The sequence below is a fragment of the Patagioenas fasciata genome, chromosome 4, assembly GCF_037038585.1.
Source record: "Patagioenas fasciata isolate bPatFas1 chromosome 4, bPatFas1.hap1, whole genome shotgun sequence".
Lineage (NCBI taxonomy): Eukaryota > Metazoa > Chordata > Aves > Columbiformes > Columbidae > Patagioenas > Patagioenas fasciata.
The window spans coordinates 65,050,733-65,075,055 of NC_092523.1; the positions used below are offsets into that span (position 1 = coordinate 65,050,733).

At 45.3% G+C, this 24,323-nt stretch overlaps 1 protein-coding gene across 2 annotated transcripts in view; it reads right to left on the bottom strand.

Annotated features, from left to right (window-relative positions):
• PCDH10 (protocadherin 10) overlaps window positions 1-10,474 on the bottom strand; it is a 36,305-nt gene extending 25,831 nt beyond the window's left edge. For both annotated transcript variants that reach the window (XM_065837060.2, XM_065837059.2), the window contains exons 1-3: window positions 6,826-10,474; window positions 5,022-5,080; window positions 4,347-4,453 (exon numbers count right to left, since the gene is read on the bottom strand). In XM_065837060.2, coding sequence (XP_065693132.1) covers window positions 4,347-4,453; window positions 5,022-5,080; window positions 6,826-9,426 — 2,767 coding nt within the window. In that variant the 5' untranslated portion in view covers window positions 9,427-10,474. The remainder of the gene's footprint in view (window positions 1-4,346; window positions 4,454-5,021; window positions 5,081-6,825) is intronic.
• Between the last annotated feature and the right edge of the window lie 13,849 nt (window positions 10,475-24,323).

Sequence of the window (24,323 nt, forward strand, 5' to 3'; positions counted from 1 at the left end):
AGCTCTTCTGCAATAATGCATAGTAACCCTTATGGGGTTTACCTAACCCATATGGAAAGGGTGTGAGATAATGTTTCGGCCTGTGCCTTTGTATTAGACCCCTATGGATGCCCTTCATAAAGTTCACTAGTGGAACCCTAATTTTAGATCTCAGCTTGTCATCAGTGCATACTGTCTGGTACTGCACAAAAGAGATTATCAAAAGAGTTGATGCATTTTATAGTATATACATTACAGTACGTTTACTTAGCTTCACATCTTGGATATTCCTTCCTGAAGTGCATCTATGAGATCACACCAATTCAGTGAGAAAGGTTTAACAAAGGTAATATTGTCAAGAACCCTGCATGTTCAGCTTGAGAAAACTGAGTAGCTAGTGAGCAACCATATGAAATAAGTTGATGGCATGAGTCCAAATCTTACAGGACAGGTGCCTAATCATACAATTTAAACATACACACATGCAGGGTATTAATTGGCACCCAAGTTGGCAATTTCACAATGGACGCCAAGAATTTAATCAACCATGGGAAATAAACTAACCTCACGCTTAGAAATTACTCCTACAGAACGTGATTGAAGTACAGTGTGTTCTTAATAATAGGCAGTAGTGCTGTATTAGTTGCATTTGTTCTACAACAAGTAGCAGCTTTTGTCTCAACAATTTTCAGACAAAGAATACAAGTAATTAGAACACGTGTATGGCGTTTGAGAAACCTCTCCTGTGTTTGCCAAAAACTTCATGTACTTCTTCACCTTTGGAAAACCATTTTCCAAAAAGCTTGGATTCCTATCCCAATTAGTGATATGACTACTCAATGCACAAGAATTAGGCTCTTGAACACTGGAGTACCCCACTACTTGCCATTGCCTAATAAATGTAGGTGACAGTACTTTTGTAGTTCATGGATATTAAGGTAGGTAAGAATGTGGATAATTACAAGGCATTCAGGTGGTACATTAATGAGAACTATATGAATCCCTTACATACCAGCACATTTGAAACCAGGATTATATCACTGTTAGGAAAAAATATTTTGTAAAAAGGTGAACTAGAATCTTATTTCAAAAGATAATAAAACATTTTGGGGTTGTTCAGCCTAGAGAAGAGTAGACTCTGGGAAGACCTTATTGCTGAAAGTCCCTTTCAGTACTTAAAAGGAACTTGTAAGAAAGATGGGGACAAACTTTATAGTGGGGCCTGTAGTGATATGACAAGGGGTAATGGTTTTAAACTAAAAGAAGGGGCATTCAGACTAGGGAGGATAAGGAAGAAATTTTTTATCATTAAAGTGGTGAGACACTGAAACAAGTTGCTCAGAGGGGTGGTAGATGTCCCATCCCTGGAAACATTCAAGGTCAGGTTGGATGGGGTTCTGAGCAACCTGATCTGGTTGAAGATGTCTCAGATCATTGCAGGGGAGTTGGACTAGATGACCTTTAAAGGTCACTTCCAACCCAAACTATGCTATCATTGCGTGATACACAGAACAGCTAAGTTCAACATTTTCAGTAAATAATTGTGCAGGATGAATCTATGACACAGTGATAGATTTTCATCCTGCAAGTTTTCCTTCCCAACTAATAATTAACCATGACTTTTGACAGTCAGTCTGGCTAGCAGTGGATTACTATAGAATAGCTACTTGTGTGCCACGTGACTGTTCAGTGGTGACAGTAACAGAAGTCTTGTACAGAACAGTAAAAAGATGTTTCACAAGCAGAACATACTGCTGATTACAACTGATAGGGAGTGAGTTTTACTTTTCAATGTGAATTATCTAGTAAATATTTTTGGATGCAAATACAATGCTTTTGAAAACAAATATGATGCTGCATAGTATCAGGTAACATCTTGAAAAAAATAGTCCAAACTTCTGCCATGTTATAAACCCGTGTGTTTTCCTTCAACAATTTAGAAAGAGTTGATTATAGAGCACCAGAATGACCAGAAAACACATAAGGCATTCCTCCAGGTATTTCCTCCAGCCATTCAAGATCAAACAGAATTTATGCTCTTTTTTTTTTTTTTTTTAAATTACATTCATCACCAAAAGCTAATGGCAAGAGTGAAGTTTTTGTATCAATATATCTTGTCATTGCTGAGATCAAAGGATATGTTCTTTGCATCATGACAGCAGGATTCAGCCCAAAACTTACAGAAAAACTATTATCATACGTTTGTAGGAAAATAAAGAAGTTTATACAGAGATTTAGAATTAGCTATTTATAAATAGATATTTCAATATCTATTTGGAACTAGCATTTTAAAAATTGTGCATGAAAATTATTCTCAAATCATGGCACCATTATATTAAATTGGAAGTTCTGTGTATTTTAGATTTCACTTCTAACAGTCAATTCCGAGTGGACCAAACCTGTCAGCTTTTATTTCTTCATATGCAATCACCTTTGAAAACACAGAATTTCATAAATCACGTCAGGTTCATAAATTTTTGAAATAATTTTGAAAGTATAGAATAGATTTTTCCCCTAGCTTCATAAAATGGAGATGATGAAAATGCAGAATTTAGCCAGCTAAGAAGTTTGATGGTAGTTCCAGTGTTCATATCTGAAATAGACTACTTTTAAAGTGCAGAGAAAGAATAAAGAACAGAGGCACAACAATAACAGCACTGAATGCATCTGAAAGAAAATAGCTTTCAGTTGATGTGCAGCTATATGATTATATTCCCACCATCAGTCAAACCCAGCCCCTTCTGCAGATGTTTATTCTTTTCTCTCCTGTTTGGTTATTATGGTTCATTATGTTGAGGAACTAAGCTGATTGAAATGTTCATTGAGATGACTGCTGCAGTAAAACGCGTAACGAAAAGAAAAAATGGAATGTAAGGAGGGCAGGAGGAGAGGGAGATTTTTATAACTCAGTAGCACTGATCACTGCACCAGAAACAGTGTGAAAGAGAGGATGGGGGAAGGCAAAATACATGGCTTTTTAAAACAACAATAAATCATACGCCATATATAGGCCAAAAATGAAAGAGGCTCTGTGTTCAGATGCAAACTTCTGGCAAGACCTGGTTTGTTGTCAGGTTCCCAGACACAAAATAGACACTGTGTTCACTTAGCATGAAGCCCTGCAAGAAGCAGGGAACTCCGGAGACTCTTGGCTCTTCTCAAGTCTCATTAGGTCTGCATATTAATGACTTGCAGCAATATAAAGGGGCCCTGTAGCAACCTCCTCTTCCCCTGATGCCTGGCTTTCCCATGTTAAGGGGACAGTGACTGTAATGGCAAGAAAAAGAGGACCTTAACAGAGCACGTGGGTGAGGCAGCACTGCCATTACAGTACTGAGTCCCTTGCTCTGGTATCTTTTAAGAGGGCGGGGGTCAGGGGAAAAAAATAGATGACTGGAGGGGACTCCGGCAGTATTTTGTATGATACACTTGTAGCAAATCCTTATACATGATAGAGCACAAAGGAAACAAGGGGAAAGAAATCACTGTTTGAATCAAGACATACCAGACCTTTGGAGACTGTGGTAGGGAATAAAGCACAAGCATTTGTGGCTAAAATGCAGCACAATGGTGAGAATTAATTATAACGCATAGACTCTAAACAAATGTCCATCTCTTTCAGAAGAAAAAACCTGAGAGTGTGAGAGCAAAACCAGCAAACTCTATGCATGGGAATAACACTGCAATGTATATATTTTCTAGGTGATTCAAACCATAGTCTTTTAAAACATTTATCTCCTTTGACAGCACTGACATAAATGTACTTTAGAATACTTTCGCCTTATTAACATGGAGCTCACTTTTAGTATCATGGTTGCTTAATTTGAATTCAAAAACCACTCTCAAAAAATGCTAAGTTATTACACATTCAGAGCACCCAATGTGTCTCCACTGATCACCAGTGAAAATCCTCAGAGTCTGGCTGTCATTCAACCACTGGGTTCATTCTTTCCCTTGGGAACTCCCTCTGCACTTCACACTGCCATGCCAGCTGAAGTGCCTACTAAACAAAAATGCCTAATGCTTTGAAATTCTGCAAATCTGCTGTTGAAAAAAATACACTATAAAATGTACCAATAACTTTGTTTTAATGTGCAGGAAGTTCTTCTACAGCAATTCATGCAGGCTAACATACCAAACCCCACCCCAGCTCAAAAGAATAAAATAAATTCTGCTCCATGAACGAAAATTGTTCAAAATTGTCTCCTTGCCCATGTTACTGTAATGGCAAGCTGACATAAACCCAGCCTCCCATACAATATGCTCACATGATTTATGTCCCTCTTGTATTATATTCCTGCAAGCAACTGTTCTTTCTAGTCTCCCTGCTTAAAGATCTACTACTTCCATTCTCTTATCAGACTTACCAGAGGATTGACCTCGATTAGTGGCATCATGATCACTGTCTCCTTGCTCACTGTCTCCATGACCACTGTCCTTAGAGCTTACTATGTCTGCTTCCTGGAATGCAGAACTAGACACAGAAACATCTTTACATTAGAATAAACAAGAAAAAGGAACTCATAAAACATTCTTCTGCCATCACATGGCCAAATACGGTGCTGCATTCACCCACTCCTGCCTGCTGCACTGCTTCTGCAGAGGTGTTCTGTCCATCATGAACAGAACTGGTATTTTCAGACCTTGGTAGTCTAGCCTGAAATGGGCAGTAGGCATTATCACTCCGCCTGTTTGTCATGTAATTGGTGCAAATTATTTGGTAGCATTTACTTAAGATGGATAGCTAAATTTTAACTCAGAGAAACCAATGCTGTCTGGAAGACCCTACAGTGTCATTCATAAGTATTTAAAGTATGTTTTAGACTAATGTAAGATTTTGTTCTCTTCTTGATTGGTTTGGAAACCCATTCAGAAAAAAAGCATAATTCAAACTCATTCAGTCAAGAGTGTTTTATTTAGTGTATCTATACACATTCAATTTCCCATTGCTTTACTACTATTTTACATTTGCATTAAACACATTTTGGCATCCCATCCAGATTTGCTAAAGCATGCATTATGAAATAAAGGCTAACTTGTACCTGTTTACCCGTCGGGGTCTGTCAACTAGGTAACTGAGCTCAGCACGCTGATGTTTTGTCTAGGAAAGAGAAGATATTGGAAATATTTTAAATCTTGATGAGAAATTACACACAAGCAGCTCACCATATTCACTATAACTGTTAATGTTTAGTTGCAAGTAGGCCTACACAGTCTGTTTCTAGGATCTAAGGAAAAAAAAAAAAAAAACAAAACAGCTCTTATTTGCACATATGGGAAGGCATGAGGGATTTTTTTCCCAAGTTCTTTGGAATGAGATTCTGACACATTTTCTCACAGTGCATGCTGTCATGCATCGCAAGGACTCCCACAAAAATCAACAGAACTATTTCTAGAATTGTGCACTACTTAGTCTGAGAAAAAAAAACACTCATTGTAATCTAGTTTTCAGCCTGATTTTGATTTCAGTGTATAAAAATAAGAGCAGACAGTACAGTTATTGCACCCTAGGGAAGAAAACACATTGAGATACCTTCGAGTCCTTACAAAAGGCAACAGAAGGCAGAGTTTTATAGACATTTTGAGGGAAGTTCAACCTTACAAGCCAATATTAGATGTTCTAATGCAAAACTTAATGCTTTAGGAAATATCATTCAAACCACTTCAGTCAGACTGGACAGCATTCAGGTTTCAGTATTCATGCCAAGAGGGAATGAACACTTTGTTTTCATTAGTGCACAAGCAGAGAGGTACAGAGTGCACGTATGAGCTAACCCAGCAGAAAATTACTAACAGGGGAGCACTATGTCATGGTATATGCTTTGATAGAAATTCTCTACACACGAGATAAGACAATATAGGCATCGTATTTAACAGGAGAGGATTTTAAGTCTCTGTTTATAATTTCATGGAAACTCCCAATACTTTGCTTTGGCTTATAAAGAGCTGTTCAGATAAAGAAAAGTCAATTGATAAACCCTAATTCACAAATTAATTAAAGTTCCTGCTAGCTGCAGAGATTTACGCAGTCCCAGAGGGGGGTTCACCCAAAACCTTACTTGCACATGCAAAAATTTCAGGAGGAAAAAGTATCGGTTTAAAATGTTGCTCCAGAAAACCCTGTGACCCGCCTGACATAATTTCCTTACTGTTGGCTGTAGCGACTCTGCGAAACACACACACACACACACACACACACACACACACACACACACACACACACACACACACACACACACACACACACACACACGCACACGCACACGCGCACATGCACACACACACAAGCTTTCCCGCAAACCCCAGGCGATCCGCCTGCAGCAGAAGACTCGGGAGTCTCTCTGCACCCCGATGCTCCCAGCCGGGCCCAGCTTCGTTCAGAGCCACGGCGGGAGGGGGGGGGGGGGTTGGAGCTGGGGGATGGGAGAGGGGGGGTGGAGGGAGAAAGCCCTTGGCTGCAACAGTTTCTGAACCGCTCCTGGGCGGCCGCCGGGGTGAAAGGGAGCCAGCGGCTCGGCGAGGTGGGGGCCGGGCTGCCCACACTCACCTCTTCTTCGCCTGCCACTGAAACGTCCCAAATATTAGAGACCAACGAGGACCGAGGCGGCGGACAAATGAATTAAAGGGGAAAGAAGGAAGAAGGAGGCGAAGTGCCTTCCCCTCCGGGAGAAGAGAGGAGGGAGCTTCGGGAGACTACGGGAAAGTGAAGCGGGGCTTAGGGAGAGCCCGCAGTGCAGCGGCAGGGCACGGCCGGCCCGCAACGGCCGCCCAACGGTCCCTAACGGCCCCTAACGGCACGGCGCGCGAGGCGGGGCGGGGGAGGGGTGCCAGGCGCGCGGGCCTTACCTCGCTGGACAAAATGCTGCCGTTAGAGATGATGTCGGGCTGCTGGTCGGCGTAGCCGGTCACGATGGCCCCGCAGGGGTTGTGCTCGGCGTCGGTGCTGCGGGAAGGGCTGCAGGGCTTGAGGAACATCAGATCGGTCTTGGCGGACTCGGGAGTGAGGCAGACCTGGTAGCAGTAGTTCTGATTGTGGTGGTGGGAGCCGAAGCTGCCCGACTCCTCCACCGGCACCTGGGCCGGGTTGCTGGGCACGTTGGAGCTCTGCACCAGCATGATGTCCGACTTGCTGAGCTTCTTCTTGCGGGCCCGCGCCTGGCGGCTGCAGCAGGGGCAGCAGCAGCAGCAGCCCAGGCAGCAGTCGCTGGCCAGGCAGGTGTAGATGTTGAGCTTCTTCTCCTTCTGGCAGCGCACGGCCAGCACGATCATGGCCAGCAGGAAGATGAAGGAGACGGAGCCCAGGGCGATGATGAGGATGAGGGTGAGGTCGAGGGAGGTGTCCCCCCCGGAGCGGCTGGGGCGATGCTCACCGGAGCCGCTGCCACCGCCGCCCCCCGCGCCCGCCCCCGCGCCCAGGCCACCGCCGCCGCCGGGCCGCTCGGCCGCGCCGTCCACCAGCACCACCTGGATGGCGGTGGTGGAGGAGAGCGGCGGCTGCCCGTGGTCCCGCACCTCGATGACCAGCTCGTAGGGGCGCTGGGGGTCGCGCTTGGCCGGCACCCTGCGCGCCGTCCGCAGCTCCCCTGTACGCCAGTCCATGCGGAAGAGGCTGGCCTCGTTGCCCCGCACGATGCTGTAGGTGAGGCGGGCGTTCTCCCCGTCGTCGGCGTCCACCGCCGCCACCCGGCTCACCAGGTAGCCCGGCTCGGCGCCGCGGGGCAGCGCCTCCCGCGCCGGGGTGCCATTGCGGCCGGGCAGGGGGCTGACGATGGCGGGGGCGTTGTCGTTCTGGTCCACCACGATGATGTTGACGGTGGCGTTGCCGGCCAGCGGCTGCGGCTCCTCGCCGGCGTCGCGGGCCTCCACCTGGAAGCTGAACTCCTTGAGCTGCTCATAGTCGAAGGAGCGGAGAGCGTAGAGGAAGCCATTCTCGGAGTTGATGGAGACGTAGGTGAAGACGGACATGCCCTGGATCTGGCTCTCCAGGATGGAGTAGGCGAGCTGGGCGTTGGCGCCCTGGTCCCGGTCGGTGGCGCTGACGGCGTAGATGTAGGCTCCGGGCACGTTGTTCTCGCTCACGTAGACCTGGTAGACGGGCTGGCTGAAGCGCGGCGCGTTGTCGTTCACGTCGCTCACTCGCACCTGGATGGACTTGCTGGTGCTCAGCGGCGGCTCGCCGCGATCCCGGGCCACGACGGTGAGGGTGTAGGCGTCGCCGCCCGCCTGCTCGCGGTCCAGAGGCCCCTCGGTGACGATGGTGTAGTAGTTCTTGAAGGAGCTCTTGAGGCGGAAAGGCACGTCGCCCTGCAGCAGCTCGCACTGCACCTGCCCGTTCTCCTCCGAGTCACGGTCCGAGACGCTGAAGAGGGCCACCACGGTACCCGGCGCCGCCGCCTCGCTCACCGTCTCCTTGACGGTGGAGAAGCTGATCTCGGGCGCGTTGTCATTGGCGTCCAGTACCCGCACCAGCACCTTGCAGTGCGCTGGCACGGCGTTGGGTCCCAGGTCCTTGGCTTGCACGTACACTTGGTACACGCTACTTTCCTCGTAGTCCAGCTCGCCGCTCACCTCCAGCCGCCCGGTGCGCGGCGCGATGCCGAAAAGCTCCCGGGCGCGGGCCGAGATGTGGCTGCTGAAGGAGTAGATCACCTCGCCGTTTTGGCCCTCATCGGGGTCGGTGGCGTTGAGCTGCAGCACCAGGGTTCCCGGCGGCGAGTTCTCCGGCAGGGACACAGTGTAGACGGGCTGCTCGAAGGCGGGGACGTTGTCATTGGAGTCCAACACCCTGATGGTGAGCAGGGCGGTACCGGTGCGCTGCTGGGGCTGCCCGCCGTCCACTGCGGTCAGCACGTAGCGGTGCACCGCTTGCTGCTCCCGGTCCAGGGGCTTGTCCAGCACCAGCTCGGCGAAGCGGTTGCCGTCCCCCTGCGTCTGCACGTCGAGGGAGAAGTAGCTATTGGGGGTGATCTCGTAGGTGCGCAGCGAGTTGGTGCCCACGTCGGGGTCGAACGCGCTCTCCAGGGGGAAGCGGGTGCCCGGCGTGGCGCTCTCCGAGATCTCCACGGTGAGGTCGGGCTCCGGAAAGGAGGGCGGGTTGTCGTTGATGTCCAGCACCTCGATCTCCACCCGGAACAGCTCGAGGGGGTTCTCCAGGAAGACCTCCAGGTGCAGCAGGCAGGAGGGGCTCTGCTTGCAGATCTGCTCCCGGTCGATCTTCTCATTCACGTAGAGCACCCCGGTCTCCAGGTTGAGTTCCAGGTAAGGGCTGCGGGAGTTGGGCGCCGTCTGGAAGCGGCGAGCCGAAAGTTTTGTAATGTCCAAGCCCAGGTCCTCGGCGATATTCCCCACGAACGTGCCATGCTCCTGCTCCTCCTGCACCGTGTAATGGAGCTGGCAAAGGGCCCCCTCCACCATCCAGAGCAAGGCAAAGAGGAATAGCACAATCATCTCCAAATGGGGAAGTAGATCCCCCCCTCCCACCACCACCTCTTCCTCCTCTTCTAAAAGCCTCTACCACTACCACCTCCTCCGAAAACACACAGTACAGTGTGTGTGCCTCTGAGTGTCTGTCTGTGTGTGTGTATGTCTCTGTGTGTGCGCGCGTGTGTCCGCGCCTGCGAGCGTGTGGAGAGAGAGGGATCGGGGGAGGGGGAAGGAAAGGGAGGGAGGTTGATTTACGGGGGTGCTAGATATTATTTCTTCTGATTCATGGTAGGATTTTTTTCTCTCCCATCTCCTTCCTTTTTTTTTTTTTTTTTACGAGTATTATTGTTTCACACGCTGACCAAATGAAGAAGACAGGCGTCCCCACTTCATCTGTGATCTTCGAAATAAATCGCCAACTAATAATAGCTATTAGCTGGATGCATCTAGAGATACACAGTAGCCCGCTTTTATTTATTCCGAGAGTCTTGGCACTGCACCGCGGCAGCAGCAGTGGCGGCGGAGGCAGCAGCAGCAGCAAATCCCAGGGAGGAAATTTTTATATTTCAAGATTGTCCTCGGTTTGTCTTCCTGGTGGGAGCTGGAGGGGTAAATGCCGCTGGAGGAGCCGGTGGACATGCCCTCTTTAGATGCAAGAAAAAGGCAGGAAACCGCAAAATTAAAAACAAACAAAAAAAAATTATAACCCGCAGAAAGATTTCATATCAAAAAAGGCAGCGAACGGCTTTGCTACCCAAAACTTTCATTCCTCGATTTTTATGGGATTTCCTCTTTTTTATTTAAAGGTTTAGATTTTTCTCTCTTCTAGTGATAGTCTTTCATTTTCTTCTGTTATTGCTATTATTATGTTCATCATCATTGCTTTTTATGGATGTGCTGATCAGTTTTTTTTCCTCTCTTGCTGCTTTTGCATCTAGCCCCTCTTTTTCTCTCTCTGTGTCTGTGTCTGTCTCTGCTTGCTGCTGCTGCTGCCGCTCGCCTCCCGTCCCAGCTCCGGTCCTGGCTCCGGCTCCGGCTCCTCTGATCTCTGCCGGCAGTTTCTGAGCCGGCAGCGCTCGGCTTTTCTGTTTTTGCGCAGCGCTCAGCTCCTGCCAACCAATCAGCTGGCAGCAACACCCCCGGGGGCGGCACTCTATTGGCCGTGGCGTACGTCAACTAGGCTGCATCACAGATGGGAGAGCGCGCAGGCAGAGGGAGCTTGGGTCGCACAGCGCAGGCAAAGCCAGGCAGCTCCCGAGGCGTTGCTGGGGAATGCCTGCCTGCTTCTCTGCCTAACTCCCTGCTTGCTTGCTGCCCTGCTTGACTCCCTCCATGCTTGACTCCCTTTCTCCCTCCCTCCCTGCCAGCCAGCTTCGGAGAGTGGTTATTCCCCCGTTGCAGTCGCTGGGTAGGGAAATAACCTCTTACCAGCGCGCACACAGGGGTAATCATAAACGTCTCTTTGGAGAGGGAGTTTCCACCAGCTACTAACTTTCCTACCCTAGACCGGGTGCAATTGCATTTTTAGAAAAAGTATAAACAGGGGAAACTAGAGATTATTCCCCTCTCCCTCCCCCATGGGCTACCTTAGCTAATTAGTTTGTTTGACAGTGGAGAAAGTGCAACTTTCCATCATACATCTGTATAGTGTTTCCAGCTTCAGCCAATTTAAAGCGTCATAAGCCTGCACAATTTTTTCCCAATTTACACTTTTGAATTTCCACTAATGTAACAGGAGACTTGGGGTACAAGGGAAAAGGGTTAAATATTCCGTCACTGGCTACTTCGGGTGGCGGAAGGGGGCAGGGAAGCGCATCACTGAGGGGTAGGGGGAGGGAGTGGGACCATTAGGCAAGAAGAGTCGGCAGAGGCTCACAGCCACTGATTTGTTTATTTTCAAGTGAAATGCTCCAATACCGAGTGTCGATGCTCGCTGTATCGATGCTTCCCACGCTGCCGGTAACGGTGCTGAACGCTCCGCGACTGCTTGGCTGCTCCGAGGGCTGAGAGCCGGCACCCGCAACCGCCACCGAGGCTCGGGTCCGCAACTTCCAAGCTCGCGCACTTTAGTAAGCGAAACCGGGTATCCGTATGTCTCACACAGCAGTAGGACATTTTCCTTTCGCTTTTCTCTCAGCGGGAAGACAGCTCTGTGCTAAATAAACTCGATTCTACAAATAGTGTCTATAGCACGTCAAGTGCTCCACTAACGTGTTTTTGATGAATGCATTTCTGTGAAACGAGCGGTAAATTTCGAGACGGGTGTTCACAGTGACGGCACTCGTAGTGTTGTTAGTGTCCCATGCCATTGGCTTTTTACAACTGGAGATCCATGTCCGTAACTGTACAAGATGAAGAGAGTAAGAGCAAAAAAATTAAACTCGTAACTTTTGCTTGCTTTTTATTTTTTTCCCTCCCCAAAACGTCATTTTATTGTTTCTAGAGAACATCACAAAGCAGGTAGGCGGGAGCAGCTTCTGCTTTGAAGACCAGCGACTCATGACCCCATCTTTAATCATTTGGTAAGTGGTGGCTCCTTCCATACATTTCAACAAACTACATGCTCAGATGCATTTCCCGTTGAGGAAACACAGGACTTCACATTTTCGAACTTGTACGTGTACCAAAACCATCTTCGCCTTCGTGCGCGCTCGTACCCGCCTGGCAGTGTCGCTGCTCACCGCCGCCTGCCCTCGCCCTCCTGGGAGAGCGGATCCCGAGACTGCCGGCCGCGGTGACCTGACATGGGGGCACAGCCAAGCTCACGCCGCAGCGACCAAACCGATCTCGGCGCCACGCCGGGGGTCGGTGCCGGGACGGCAATTGGTGAAAGGGCCCCCGCGCGGGGGACCCGTGAGAAGCGAGTTACGGTGCACCCGGTTGCGGCCAAGGCTGCGAGATCGATGAGTGGCACGACCTCCCTCCCGCCCCTCCCGAGCTCTGGCGGGGCACAGCCGCCGTGCCCCGTGCTGCGCTTCGGGCCACTGGCGGCGACGCCTTAGGGCGTCGGACGCGGCGTCCAGCGTGGCGGCGGTGGCCTCTCAGCGCCCCGCGCTGTTGACCCCCGCGCAGGCGGCGGGGTGCCCAGGACGCCGCGGCCACCGGCGGACCCCGCTCGCCCCCTCCGCCAGCGGCTGCCCGGCCTCAATCGCGGGCGGCGAGCGCCTCCTAGCGGCGGCAGTGGCGCACTGCGCCCGGGCGGCGGCACCACCTCCGCTCTGCGGGGAGACCGGGGCTTTCGTACCCGCCATCGCAGCCCCTGCGCTCCCGCCTTCCGGCCCTGAGCTCCCTAATTCTGCCTCCATTCACCCGCACACGCCCCTCCGCCCCCGCGAGCCGAGTGCGCGCCCGTGCGCGCTTCCCGCGGGAGCGGGGGCCTGCGCCGATCGCAGCTCTCCCGTTATCACGCTCACGTCCGCAAGTGACTGTGCGGCTGCGGCGACGGCGGCTTTAAAGTCCGATCTAGCGGCACACGGTGCTGCCTCTCAGCGGGAGGGGTAGAGGCAGAAAAGCAGCAACCGTGCGATTGTGCGGGGAAAGCCACCAGTATTGCCCGCCGGCGCGAAAGGCAGGGAAATGCCACCCTAAATAGCATCTTTTCCTCCTCAGCCCTCCCGCCCACCCCTCAGCGCTTATAGCAGAGCTAAGTAGAGTCGGCCGGTCGATTTCGGTGGGTGTTTTCCAATAAAATGGATTTCGTCAGAAAAACCCTTGCTGCTGCTTTCTGTTGGATGCGGATGGGAGCTCGCTGTGTTACCTTTGCATGCAGAAGCGCAATCGTTCGTGCGCTGCCACCAACTTACAACACAGATACCAGAATTCGGGTCTTTCTTGCGCTCCGGTGCAAGGGGCCGGGGTCTTAACCTGCCTTTAGAAAAACATCCCGTTCCCGTGATTTAAGGTGACCCCAGGCGGCCCGTCTCTAAACCCTCCCCACCGCAGGACCCCCGAGAGTGGTTGTTTCTCTTGCCTTCGAGGAACACGGGCAGCCAGGGCGCGACACGCGAAACCCGTGGGACCTCGGAAACGGAGGGGCGTCTGTCCGGGGCCGTGACCGAAACCGCCCCTGGCGGCCGGAGGTAAGGGGGGAGGCGGGGGTCCGGGCTGCCGGCGCGGCACATCTCCGCCTCACCGCGAAGGCGGTGTCGGGGCGCTCCCCACGCGCGCTCGAGGCGCGATACCCACGCGACGCTTTTGTAACACGGGGCAATAACCAAGCGGGAATATATGTGTATATTCATATACACGTATAAGTGCGGGGAGAGATGCCTCTCGCCCTCCTCCAGGCGGACCGGGCGCTGGCCGCGGGTGCAGCCCCGGCGTGGCCCGATCCTCTCTCGCCCCCACGAGTTTCACAGCGCACCCGGGTGTCCATTTTGTGTAAAGCGGACACAAGCAGAGCTTGGTTGCTCCGCAGGCTCCGTCGACACCCGCCGTGCCGGCGTTGTGTTAAACCCTTAGCAGTGAATTAAAAGCGCCGATGATCTAAGGCAGCCCTCTAATGCAAAATGACAAATTGCACTTAGGCAATACATGAACGAGAAAATGATTTATGGATTTTCACGACGGTCTAAGCAAATGAAGGTGACATGAATTATACATCCTAATGTGCAGTATATCATTTTCTAATAACACCGGTTTAGTTCTAATGCTGTATGCTGCTGCTCTCTTCGATAGGGGGTATTGATTAAATAAAAAGTCCGAGGGCTGTCTTCAAACTGGACGCATATGTTCTGCGGGCACCAGCTGAGGTTTATGTACTTACCTCTTGCTAAAGCAGAGGGCTATCACTGGACTCCTGACACCATGGCTTTTAGTTTTTCCATCTGTCATCATTTAATTTGGCAGTTATTTCGCCAAATGAAGACTAATCTTTCATATCGCTGCATTTCACTCCATGCTGTGATTTAGAAATGTAAATAGAAGACATCAGGTTTGTAAATCCACCATGCTGACGGAGATAGCACATAGGTAAGTCAAACCTTTCCTCCTTGCCAAAATCCTCACGTGTCTCTTTGGCATCCCAGTTACAAAGAGGCATTTTCTAGCAAGGAGAACATATGATAAATAGTACTCCTGCTCAACCAGAACTTCCCTAGCATCTCCATCTAACTAACCTCATAGGTTTTCTTAAAGATTAAGAACTTTGCATTTAACTGACACATGTTGGGAGAATAAATTAACACACACACACACACACACAAAATGAGTGTGTGTGCAAAAGGGGAAGAAGAGCTCTCAGACGGGGGAGTGCTTAGCCCCAGATTCAGCATGCATTAGTGCCCCAAGGCCAGGGCTTCCCCTCCCATGACCAAGTTCCTTTGCCCATCATCACAGAGTAGCAATGGAGTCATAGTGACATAATCTATGAATATTCCATATTTTTTCGATTATTCCCAGACTAAAACATCACTCGACATTAAGAAGGACAAGCAAGGCCTGCCTTTTCATGAAACTGTGTTGAACAGAGCTGGGGAAGATGGAGCTAGAGGATTAATACATTCATTTGGGGATGCCTTGAATCAATGTTTACTGGGGAGGAGCTGAGGAAATGCTTAATTTCTCATTACACAAGTGACATATTTCCATTGTTCTGACACAAAAGGAATCACACAAGTAAGAAAATGCCTAAATGCTGTGTTTTGGACTGAGCAATCACTTTCATAATGTGGACAATCATAGTTTTGGGTGTAGAAAGCTAATCTGCATTGCTTAGCTGGGTCACCAGAAATTCTTTTCTGGCTCTATTTTAGGTATCAGTCTTAGTTTTAGGCTGGGAAACATAATGGCCTCCTTACTATCTGGATGTTGGATCACACTGAGAATAGGACGTTCCCCTCTCCCCCTTTTCTCTCTACATTCCCTTCCCCTCATCTCCTAAATTGTCATTACTTGGTTTAATTTTAATTATCTGGGTTAAAAAACCGAGAACACAAACAAACAAAAACAAACAAACAAAACCACAAACAAACAACAGAAAAAGCCCCAACAAAAGCCCCAGGTTCTCCTTCAAGAAAACTAACAAGAGCTCTTAGTGCAGGAAAAATTACTGGAATAAACGATGTGATTAGGATTGCAAGTAAGAAAGAAAAGATGTCACCATTAGAAAAACCCTTCTTTGCTAACAGGAAGATGTGTGTGTTTTACTGATAGAGCTGTAGAATGAAAATTCTGCTTCAAACAGAGGTCGATACAGAACAATCTCAGAAATTAACTAAGAGGCCTGATTAAGGTTATTTGTGTCAGAGGGAAAGGTTCACTGCCACCACTCCCTCAATGGATTTCTTCCTTAATTGCCAATAAGGAGACAAAACAGGAAGGCTAGACCATTTGGCTAATCAATAAAAAAAAAGTCTGCCTTCATGTTTGCCTGAGGAGCACTCCTTGGGTCAGATCGATGTAGCAGCCACCAAAGTTCTTGCAGAGGTCACTAGTGAGCAAGACATTTTCTGATGGCTTTTAAACAACTCTGGAGCCAAGCATCTGTTGTGAGGTTGCAAATGTAAGCAGAACTGGAGATACGATGTTAATCATCATCCTCATGCTTACGGGAGGACTCCTGGTGATAAAAACAATTCATTGTGTTTATGACCTTAGACAGCTGGTTTAATGAATGAAGATAAAGTATTACTTCATTACAAGCTCTGTACTGCATTAGTGATCAGATATGATGGAGCATCTCCAGAAGGTGCCAGGAGTCTTTCTGAATAAGTATTGCAGTGGATGTACCACAGTCTGCAACAGAATGATAGTGGATGCATATCCTATAGGGGTTTCTTAAGGCCACCTTCTGCCTCCTTTTCTTTACCCCTGAACATTCACACAGATTCTAGAGGGACCACTCAAGCAGCAAGAGGCTGCTCAGTCTGAAACAGTAGATTGGTGCAATCTATTGCTATTATCCCACCTTCTTCAGCCGTCAGACTGAGCCTAGCATAGTGTTTATTGCAAAAACAAACATACATCCCGGCCTGTTTTAATGACTTGTGATTTTAGCTGATTCAGGTCAGCATTGAGGTAACTATAAGAAAACTCTATTTTTTTTCCCATAGTTAAGCTATCAATATTTTCTAGCAACCAGGCCTCTTCACAGTGCCCAGGTCAGAGCAACCAAAGTCCTAGTCACTTCAAAACAGTCTTGCTTCTGTATATGAGGCTTACACTAACCAACATACATTTAGCCCAATTCCTTGCCTCATGTCCCATTATTTATAACCTGTTAATCAGTGGCAGATCTGACAATCCTGAAGTTACATTTATTGTAGCACTGCAGATACAGTGTAAACCAATGGAAATGACTTTACATAAGGTAATCAGTCAAAGATATGTGTTCCTTTTGATTCATTTATTTATTTGCAGAAGAGAGATGACGTGTCTGTACCTAGCTTACCTTGCTGAAGGTATTCCTTTACAAAATACTTCTTAATAAATTACTTGTTGTTTAACTAGAATTTTCAGAAAGATAGTTTACTTCAGAGATAAAAACATGGTATTGCATCAGCTGAGAAGCAAAATATTATTACATTTATCAAGAGAGGTATCATCAAGCCATTATTTTCTGGTGTTTTGTTTTTTTTTTTTTTTTTTTTTTTCTTTTTTAATGAGATGATATAACAGCTACACCTATTTCTTTGAACTTCATCGAAATACAGTTGACCTGTATCTGAATTTAACAAATACTGCTAAGCTTGAATGATTGTTAGAGGAAATAAGGACAAAACTGCAGTGGAAAACTCCAGTTAACTCTGTTAAGCTTCTTATTATACACTCAAAGTCATAGGTAGATACAGTTACTCATGACAAAGAAAATTGCTCTGTTGATTTTCTTTTCAACAGCAAGTTCAAGCCTTGAACTAAAGCATAGCTTGTTTTGAGGTTCAGCTTGAAAGCAGTATTTAAAATGTACAACTTTTATTCTTATAATATGGTACATGTAGTGCTTGGCAGAATAAATACCCGCCTCTGGCTGCCCCCCACCCCAGTTGTTTGCCCAGAATAATTTGCATTCTTGGGCCTCAGTGTTCCATATATATGTAATCTCCAGCATAATTCTGTCGTTTGAGTCATCATAGCAGCTACACAGCAGATAACAATAGCACCAACTCGGAAAGGAGAAGGTGGGGAAAAAAATGTTATAATTATGTAGTCACTTAGGAAGAGAGTGCATATCTGTACTTTTGTAGCTATTCCAGGTGGAGCTACTTTCGCTATCAATAGTTGACTACATCTTTCCAGTTGAATCTTCGCATAAGACCTTACATGCTGGTGCTTGCTCCTTCAATTGCAGCTGGCCCAGGGCAGCTTTTTCATTGTGTTACCCACTTCAATTTGAATATCGAGGAAGTTCCAAATAGAAAGCAGTTTAGTCATTTATAAGGCAGCAGTCAAAGAAAACACATTATTTTATCTATGCCAAAAATATTACAATATTCAACTCCAAAATTTTACCACCTCTACATCTTGGAAGAGTGACTTTGGCAGATGGAGGCCTCAAGAGTGCTTTTTGCTGTTCTTAGGAAGATGCACCAAAGCAACAAGTCCTTGAAAAGCCTCAGCTTACACACTCTAAGAAATGTATAAGTTGGTTCTTGAAACATCTGTACTAGGCATCTCCTCTCAGTACTCCTCCATTGTAACTGGATCACACAACAGAAACTGTACAAGTTCACACACTCAGTACAATTGCTGTGAAAGATAAACACAATTTTTTTCAGAAATAATTATTTCCAGAGTTTTGCAGGCTCCTTTGTAGAGCTGGATATAGATTCAAAGCATACGTACACTAAACATCCATATACTCACTACTCCTACTGGTCATAGGGAAGCAGAAGAAGATAACAATAATAAGAAAACATACATACAGAACAACACAAAGAATGGAAGAAAAAAAGGAGGTCACAAGTACTAAAGTAGATAGAAATGACCAAACATGTAAATGCAGTGAAAGAAATGGTAAGAGAAAAAAAATAATAGTAATAAAAAAATACTTAAAAGCAGAAGCAATCCTCCTATGACCACTTAAGTAACTATCAGACTTTTCAACAGCTTCCTAAGCTTCTGTAGCCTAATAACAAAAGCTGTTAGATTTCTCATTCCCCTTTTATCAGTAGGCTTTACATATGCATATGGCAAAGCTCACAACTGTTAGCTGTTACTTAATTAGGTGAAGCAGGAGTGGTCTGTGCTATGGATCTCAATGGTCCACACTCTATTCACTATGCAAGTTGAGGCCTGGTGTTGCTACAGTTAAAGTTTTTCAATTAAGAAATGAAAACAAAAGATCGTCTCTCTCAACAGAAGCCTGTGCTGAAGTCGGGATCTCTGGGGGCTGGGCCAGCCCAGCAGTCACTGTCTCACCCAGCTGCAAGGTTCCTCTGATCAGCAGGATTTTGCAGCTATGGGGGACAGAGATGATATGCCTCACTCAGCAGAACTTTGCAAAAATTATCAACAAAATATGCAAGTTGCATAATCAGACTTAAGAAACGTTTGATTTGAAAGTTACTCATGTTCTTGCTTTTAATGAGCCTATACATTGTGGAGATCTCTCACTGAGATCCCTCTCTGCTGCCTGTCAGCCCTGCGACTTTTTCATTGGAATGGGGGACCCAAATGATACCAGACTTATTCTGGGTTAAGGTTCTTTCCAAGAAAGCTTTTGTTGTTTGATCAGTGTACACTATGAGCAGTGCTGCTGATGTTGAATCAGAGCTGGTTAGTACCTGCAGGATTGTGGTCTCTGTTGCAGTGTACAATGCATGAGGATGGAAAAGAAAGATCTTATAGTCAAATGTGTTGAATGTCATATGCTATCGTGTGTTAATATATGTAACATCTGCCAACATTCCTTTGTTTTAAGAGGGGTTATAACAGTATTGAAAAATGTATTTTGGTATGAATAGATGAATAGTTGCAAAGCACTTGGATATGATGAGAAGAGCTCAGGAGGTGATTAAAATTTTATAGGAAGTGGAGGCTTGGCATAATATGCACTAAAGAAGTCTGCAGTCACACATGATTGTCCCTTCATATGCCCACAACAAGCTGCTGAATCACATCTGCTTCCTTTAATACTGGTGTTTTCTCATTTTACAGGCTTTACTATGCAAATCTTTTTGAAGTAATGCATGCATATGCAACCATATACATATGCTTATGTGTAATTGCATGAACCCTGATGTTGAGCTTCAAAAGACATGACAGTACTGCAAGATGTGTGTGTGTGGCGAGAGGGAATGCAGCTGCAATTGAATTCAGCAGGAGCAATGGTCAATACAAACCCGATTCTGTCTCTAGTGGGAGGCAACGTCTTCTAATTCAATGCACTTCCATGCTCTAGGGAGAGACGGAACAACTCCGTCAGTCAAGAAAGCAAAATGTTACCTCCATGACTGCAGGATTACCCCACCACGGTGGAGCTCAGCACAGTAGCTGGATGGCCTCGGTGGCTGCTCCTCCTGCTGCTGAGTCCCACAGTGTGGGGGAGCATCCTGTCCCTAGCAGCAGCCGAATACCACAGGGAGAGAGAGCATCTTCTCCCCAGCAGCAGCAGCCTTCCTGCATCCCTGCTGTGCTTGGTGTTCAGAGAGCTGTGAGCTGCAGAGCTGCTACTTCAAAGGGATTGTCCGGCAAATCCTGCAGCTGGGGGAGGCAGCAGCTGCACTGTAGAAAAAAAAAGCCGTGCAATGCCCATGCGAAAAGAGGAGCTATGCTTATTACAAATAAAAGTTGCAATGCAGCCTACTGTTGCATGGTAATCTGCACTGCTGTGCAGTCATAAAGGCAGAGAGCTGACTTAAAGAAGTAATCAATTTAATGGAGAAAATATAATACAGGCACTCTGATAACTCTACATGAGGCAAACATGAAAGTGAAGAGATTTGCAGGCAAAGAAGGGAAAAGGAAGACAAGACAGGAAGGACTCGAGTTGTGGGAAGTGTAAAATGGAAGAGTGAGTCATGTAAATGTGATTTAGGGTAGAGTGGGAAGATGATAGAAATGTTGTAGGAAGGCTTGGATTTTCTTAGCCTTGAAAAGCATCCGCAAGTTTTCTGGATTTTAGTGATTCTCATAGATTTCCCTGTAATTGGGGGAAATTTGGTGAAAGGGAATAGTTGCTTCCTGTAAAAGGCAGAGTTAGGAGCAGAGTGGGAATATTTTGGAACAATTTATTGCTATTACTGGTTGTGGCCTACTGTTGGCTTTAATTGGGGAAATCTTTTCCAGAATAATGTGTTAGAAAGTTGTCTGCAGCTCTTCCACAGTCCTGTAATGCTAGGCAGTAAGGATCTGGGGAGCACTTGTGTCCCCAAGTTTCCACCACTCTTGTAGTTTCTAAGAATCTGGAGCTGATCAGGAAACTACTTTATACTATTCAGTTCATTGGAAAGAAAGGATATGTACTTTTGACCCTTTGCCGTACTTTGCTCAGCACAGAAAGGAACAAAAGCACAATTAGGAGGGAAGAAATAGCCTTTATGGCATTACCAAAGTGCCAATAAATAGCTTCAGAAATGTAGTTCTTATTGCAGACAAAGAGAGAAAAGCCAAATAATAGTTGTATACATTGATTTTGCAATGTAACTATTGGCTTACAGGGTGGTATCAAATAATATTAACTGAAAATCCTTGGCCAGAATTCAGAAAATTATAGTATCATGAGAAGTCTACTTCTACAGAGTTGTATAAATAAAACTGTAAGTTTTAACGCCTTCTTTTTTTTTTTTTTTTTTTTTTTTAATTTTCAATAGGCAATAGATAACCACCTTGTGTTGTGATTTCCGTGGGAAAAGGAGAGACAGTATCTGTTTGGCATACTAATCCGAGAAATCACAAAAAATTGGGCTATGAAAAATTTAAGTATTTAATGATTTTTTTTTTTCCCCGCCAAAATGACCTTTCTGGGTAATAATATGGCTCTGAAAATTTCTAGAGATGATTGCTATGATAAAACAGTTTCCAAAACTCATGTGGTTTTAGGGAATGGCAAAAGTTACCATTTGATGTATCAACAAAGTTAAAAGACTGGGGATTGTGTTCTTTCTTTGCTAGTGGTGGTGATTTGGAAGAACTGCTTTACTTTTCCATGCCTCAGTCTTTATATGCATATTATGGGCATAATATGACTTCTCCCCTGTGAAAACAGTTAATTAGACCCATGAGTAAGAAGGTCCTATGCAGGAATTGAATTTCGTTACTGTGTATGATTCTAATCTGAGAAAAGCTTCCTGTAATGGAATGACGCAGAAGTAGAAATGTCTGGTTTGGACATCCTAACAGCAGAAGTTTGGGAACTTTTTGTAGGCATTTGGTGTGGTTTGGCAATATGAAAAATGCAGTGTTAGAGCTTCCAGTTCTGCATCAAAAATTCTGCAGCTGTGGCCAAAATACAGCCTGATATAAATGTTTGGCTTATTCAAATGTCTTCAAAACATACAGATAAGTTAATTTTGTAGTGGTAAGGTTTACTGTTTGCCTACTGTATGCTGAATCATAGGGAGCACCTGCCTTGACTTGGAAGAAGTCAGTAGATGTTCCATGTTGTTTGATTTGTTGGATTTACTAGGGTTATGACTGTCTGATTAACTTGGACCTCATCCAGCTTGTTGTTGGTGGACAACAAGATAGTGTATATATGATCTGTCTACTTGTATACAGAAGATGCTAATCATATATTAGTAATCTAAAAAGACTAGGAGAAATTTATTAAAATAGCTGTAAAATTTAAATAGAGGTTTCCTCAGTATGAGTTGTTGCCAAAGGTAGCATTAGGCAATAATAGCTTTCAGTTTCTGAGGGTGGTAGAAAAAAATTTACAAAATGGCTTAACCTTTCTGTCTATAAGAGCAACATAATTTTGACATCTGTTCTAGTCTCATTTAAACCACTGGAGTTTTTGATACGGAGTTTTTTACTTAGGGTAAGATGAGATCCTGGTTGTAGCCATGGCTTCATTTGTTCTACAAATCTGTGTGTTTTTGTCAACCAGTGGACAACCATTCTTTGATCATTATTTTTGTTTTGTTTTGTTTTCCGTCTTACAGGAACAATAGAAACTTACTTCTTCTGACACTCATTGCAAAGAATAGCAGCTGCCTGGAATTAAGAATGGTCAGTATCCAACAAGCATATGTTTTATTTAAAATGTTTTGGAATCACGGTCCTTGTTTTTATCATTTGATGCTATATTAATTTTTTGGCCTTGCTCTATAATGCAAATATGTGCACACAGACACATACATACAAGTGGGAGTAAAACTGTCAGTTACAGAAATCTGTCCTTGCATTAAGTGATCATGTGAAATTGTGAGGAAAAGCCCAGAGGTAGCTGGGACATAGAAGAAATACAGAACCAGGACCCTGGAATAAGAAATATGAAGAACATTTTTAGAAAGAAAAAGTACATCTCACTGTCCTCTCAATTTTTGACAAATACCTTTTGTTTCAGAATCAATCTGAGGGATAAAAACACAGTTATTTTCACTATGAATAATGATACATCTTAGCATAGGGAAGCAAACTTCAATGCATTGTTGTATTTGCTTTTTGTTTCCTCATACCAAATGTATTTTATTATATTGTTCAGAAAAATCCTGGAAGTTTCCATTTTAAAAATTATGGAAAGTAAAGTAAATAGAAAGAAAGCATGTGTTCCTTTTTATTGTATTTTTATGGAGGTTATAACCAGAGTTGTTTTCTCACAGCTTTAAGCTGAGTTGTTATGAGCAGTTGTTCTTATGAAGTCGGTATGGACCAGATCCAAAGTTATTCAAGCAAATAGCAAGATTTCCAGCTATTTCAGTGTTCTTTTGATCCGGCCTTTAATCTTCTAGAAAATGGTGAGCTTAATAGGAGTATTGTGTATGTGGTGCTGATGGTGTATGGAGTTTGCTTTTGTGCCTAAAGAAGATGGAGATTTACTAACTGATTGTAAGTATTGTTTTACTTCATTGTCATTCTATTCCCTTTCCAGCTGTTTTTGTATATAAAAAGTTCAAGTAAATCCCCTTTAAAAGGTCTGCTTTTGTGTTAAGGTACTTAATGTTTAGTGTCTTTGTGTCAAAGAGCTTTTATGAAAGAAGATTTGTCCAGACATACCCTGTAATAACATCTGGAGACTGCAGGGGTGGGCTAATGGTGGCCATATAGCAAGAATACAGTTTAACTAGCTGGATTTACATCAGGATCAAATTCCCCCTGCCCCTTTATTTATTTATTTATTTATAATATTATATTTTTTATCTTCTCAATTTACTTATTTATTTTGTAATCTGAGTATTTATGTCCTATTGTGGTTAAATGCTCTTAAATAGTCTTCTGGTTTGTAGGTAGTACAAAATGCTTCATGCTAGATTGATGCAGGAATGGCCGTATGAAAGCAGATTACATCTCTGCATGGTATTCACTGATTAAGTGTTTGAAGAGCAAAGTTGTTCGACTTTAAAGACAACTTCCTTTAGTACAAAATAGATAGGAAAATGAGTATTTCTAGATTAATCAAAAGCAACAGCTGCCACAGAGGTAATAGGCAACATTTGTATGTGGGCCAGAAATTTAATTAGGGTTACGCAAAACAGGAAACTAGAGCTTTAGCCTATCTGATATGTCAGAAGTGAAAGCCCTTAAACAATTCGGGATGGGGAGGGAATTTAGCATTTTTACAAAGTAGAAAGTGAAAGTGAATAGTTTCAGTAGTAATAATGGAGACAAGGAGGAATTGCAGATAATATCATAAAAGAATAAGGAAGTTTATGTTTGCAAAGATCCCAGAGGAAAAATTAGGTAAGGAAAATTCTAGCAAATAAGAAGTAGAATATGAAGTGGTAACACCTCCACTACATTTACAGTCCTGTGAATGAACAAGAAAAACTTTGGATGTCACAATGGTCTGTAATGACAGAGTCACTGTCAAAGTTCTCAGA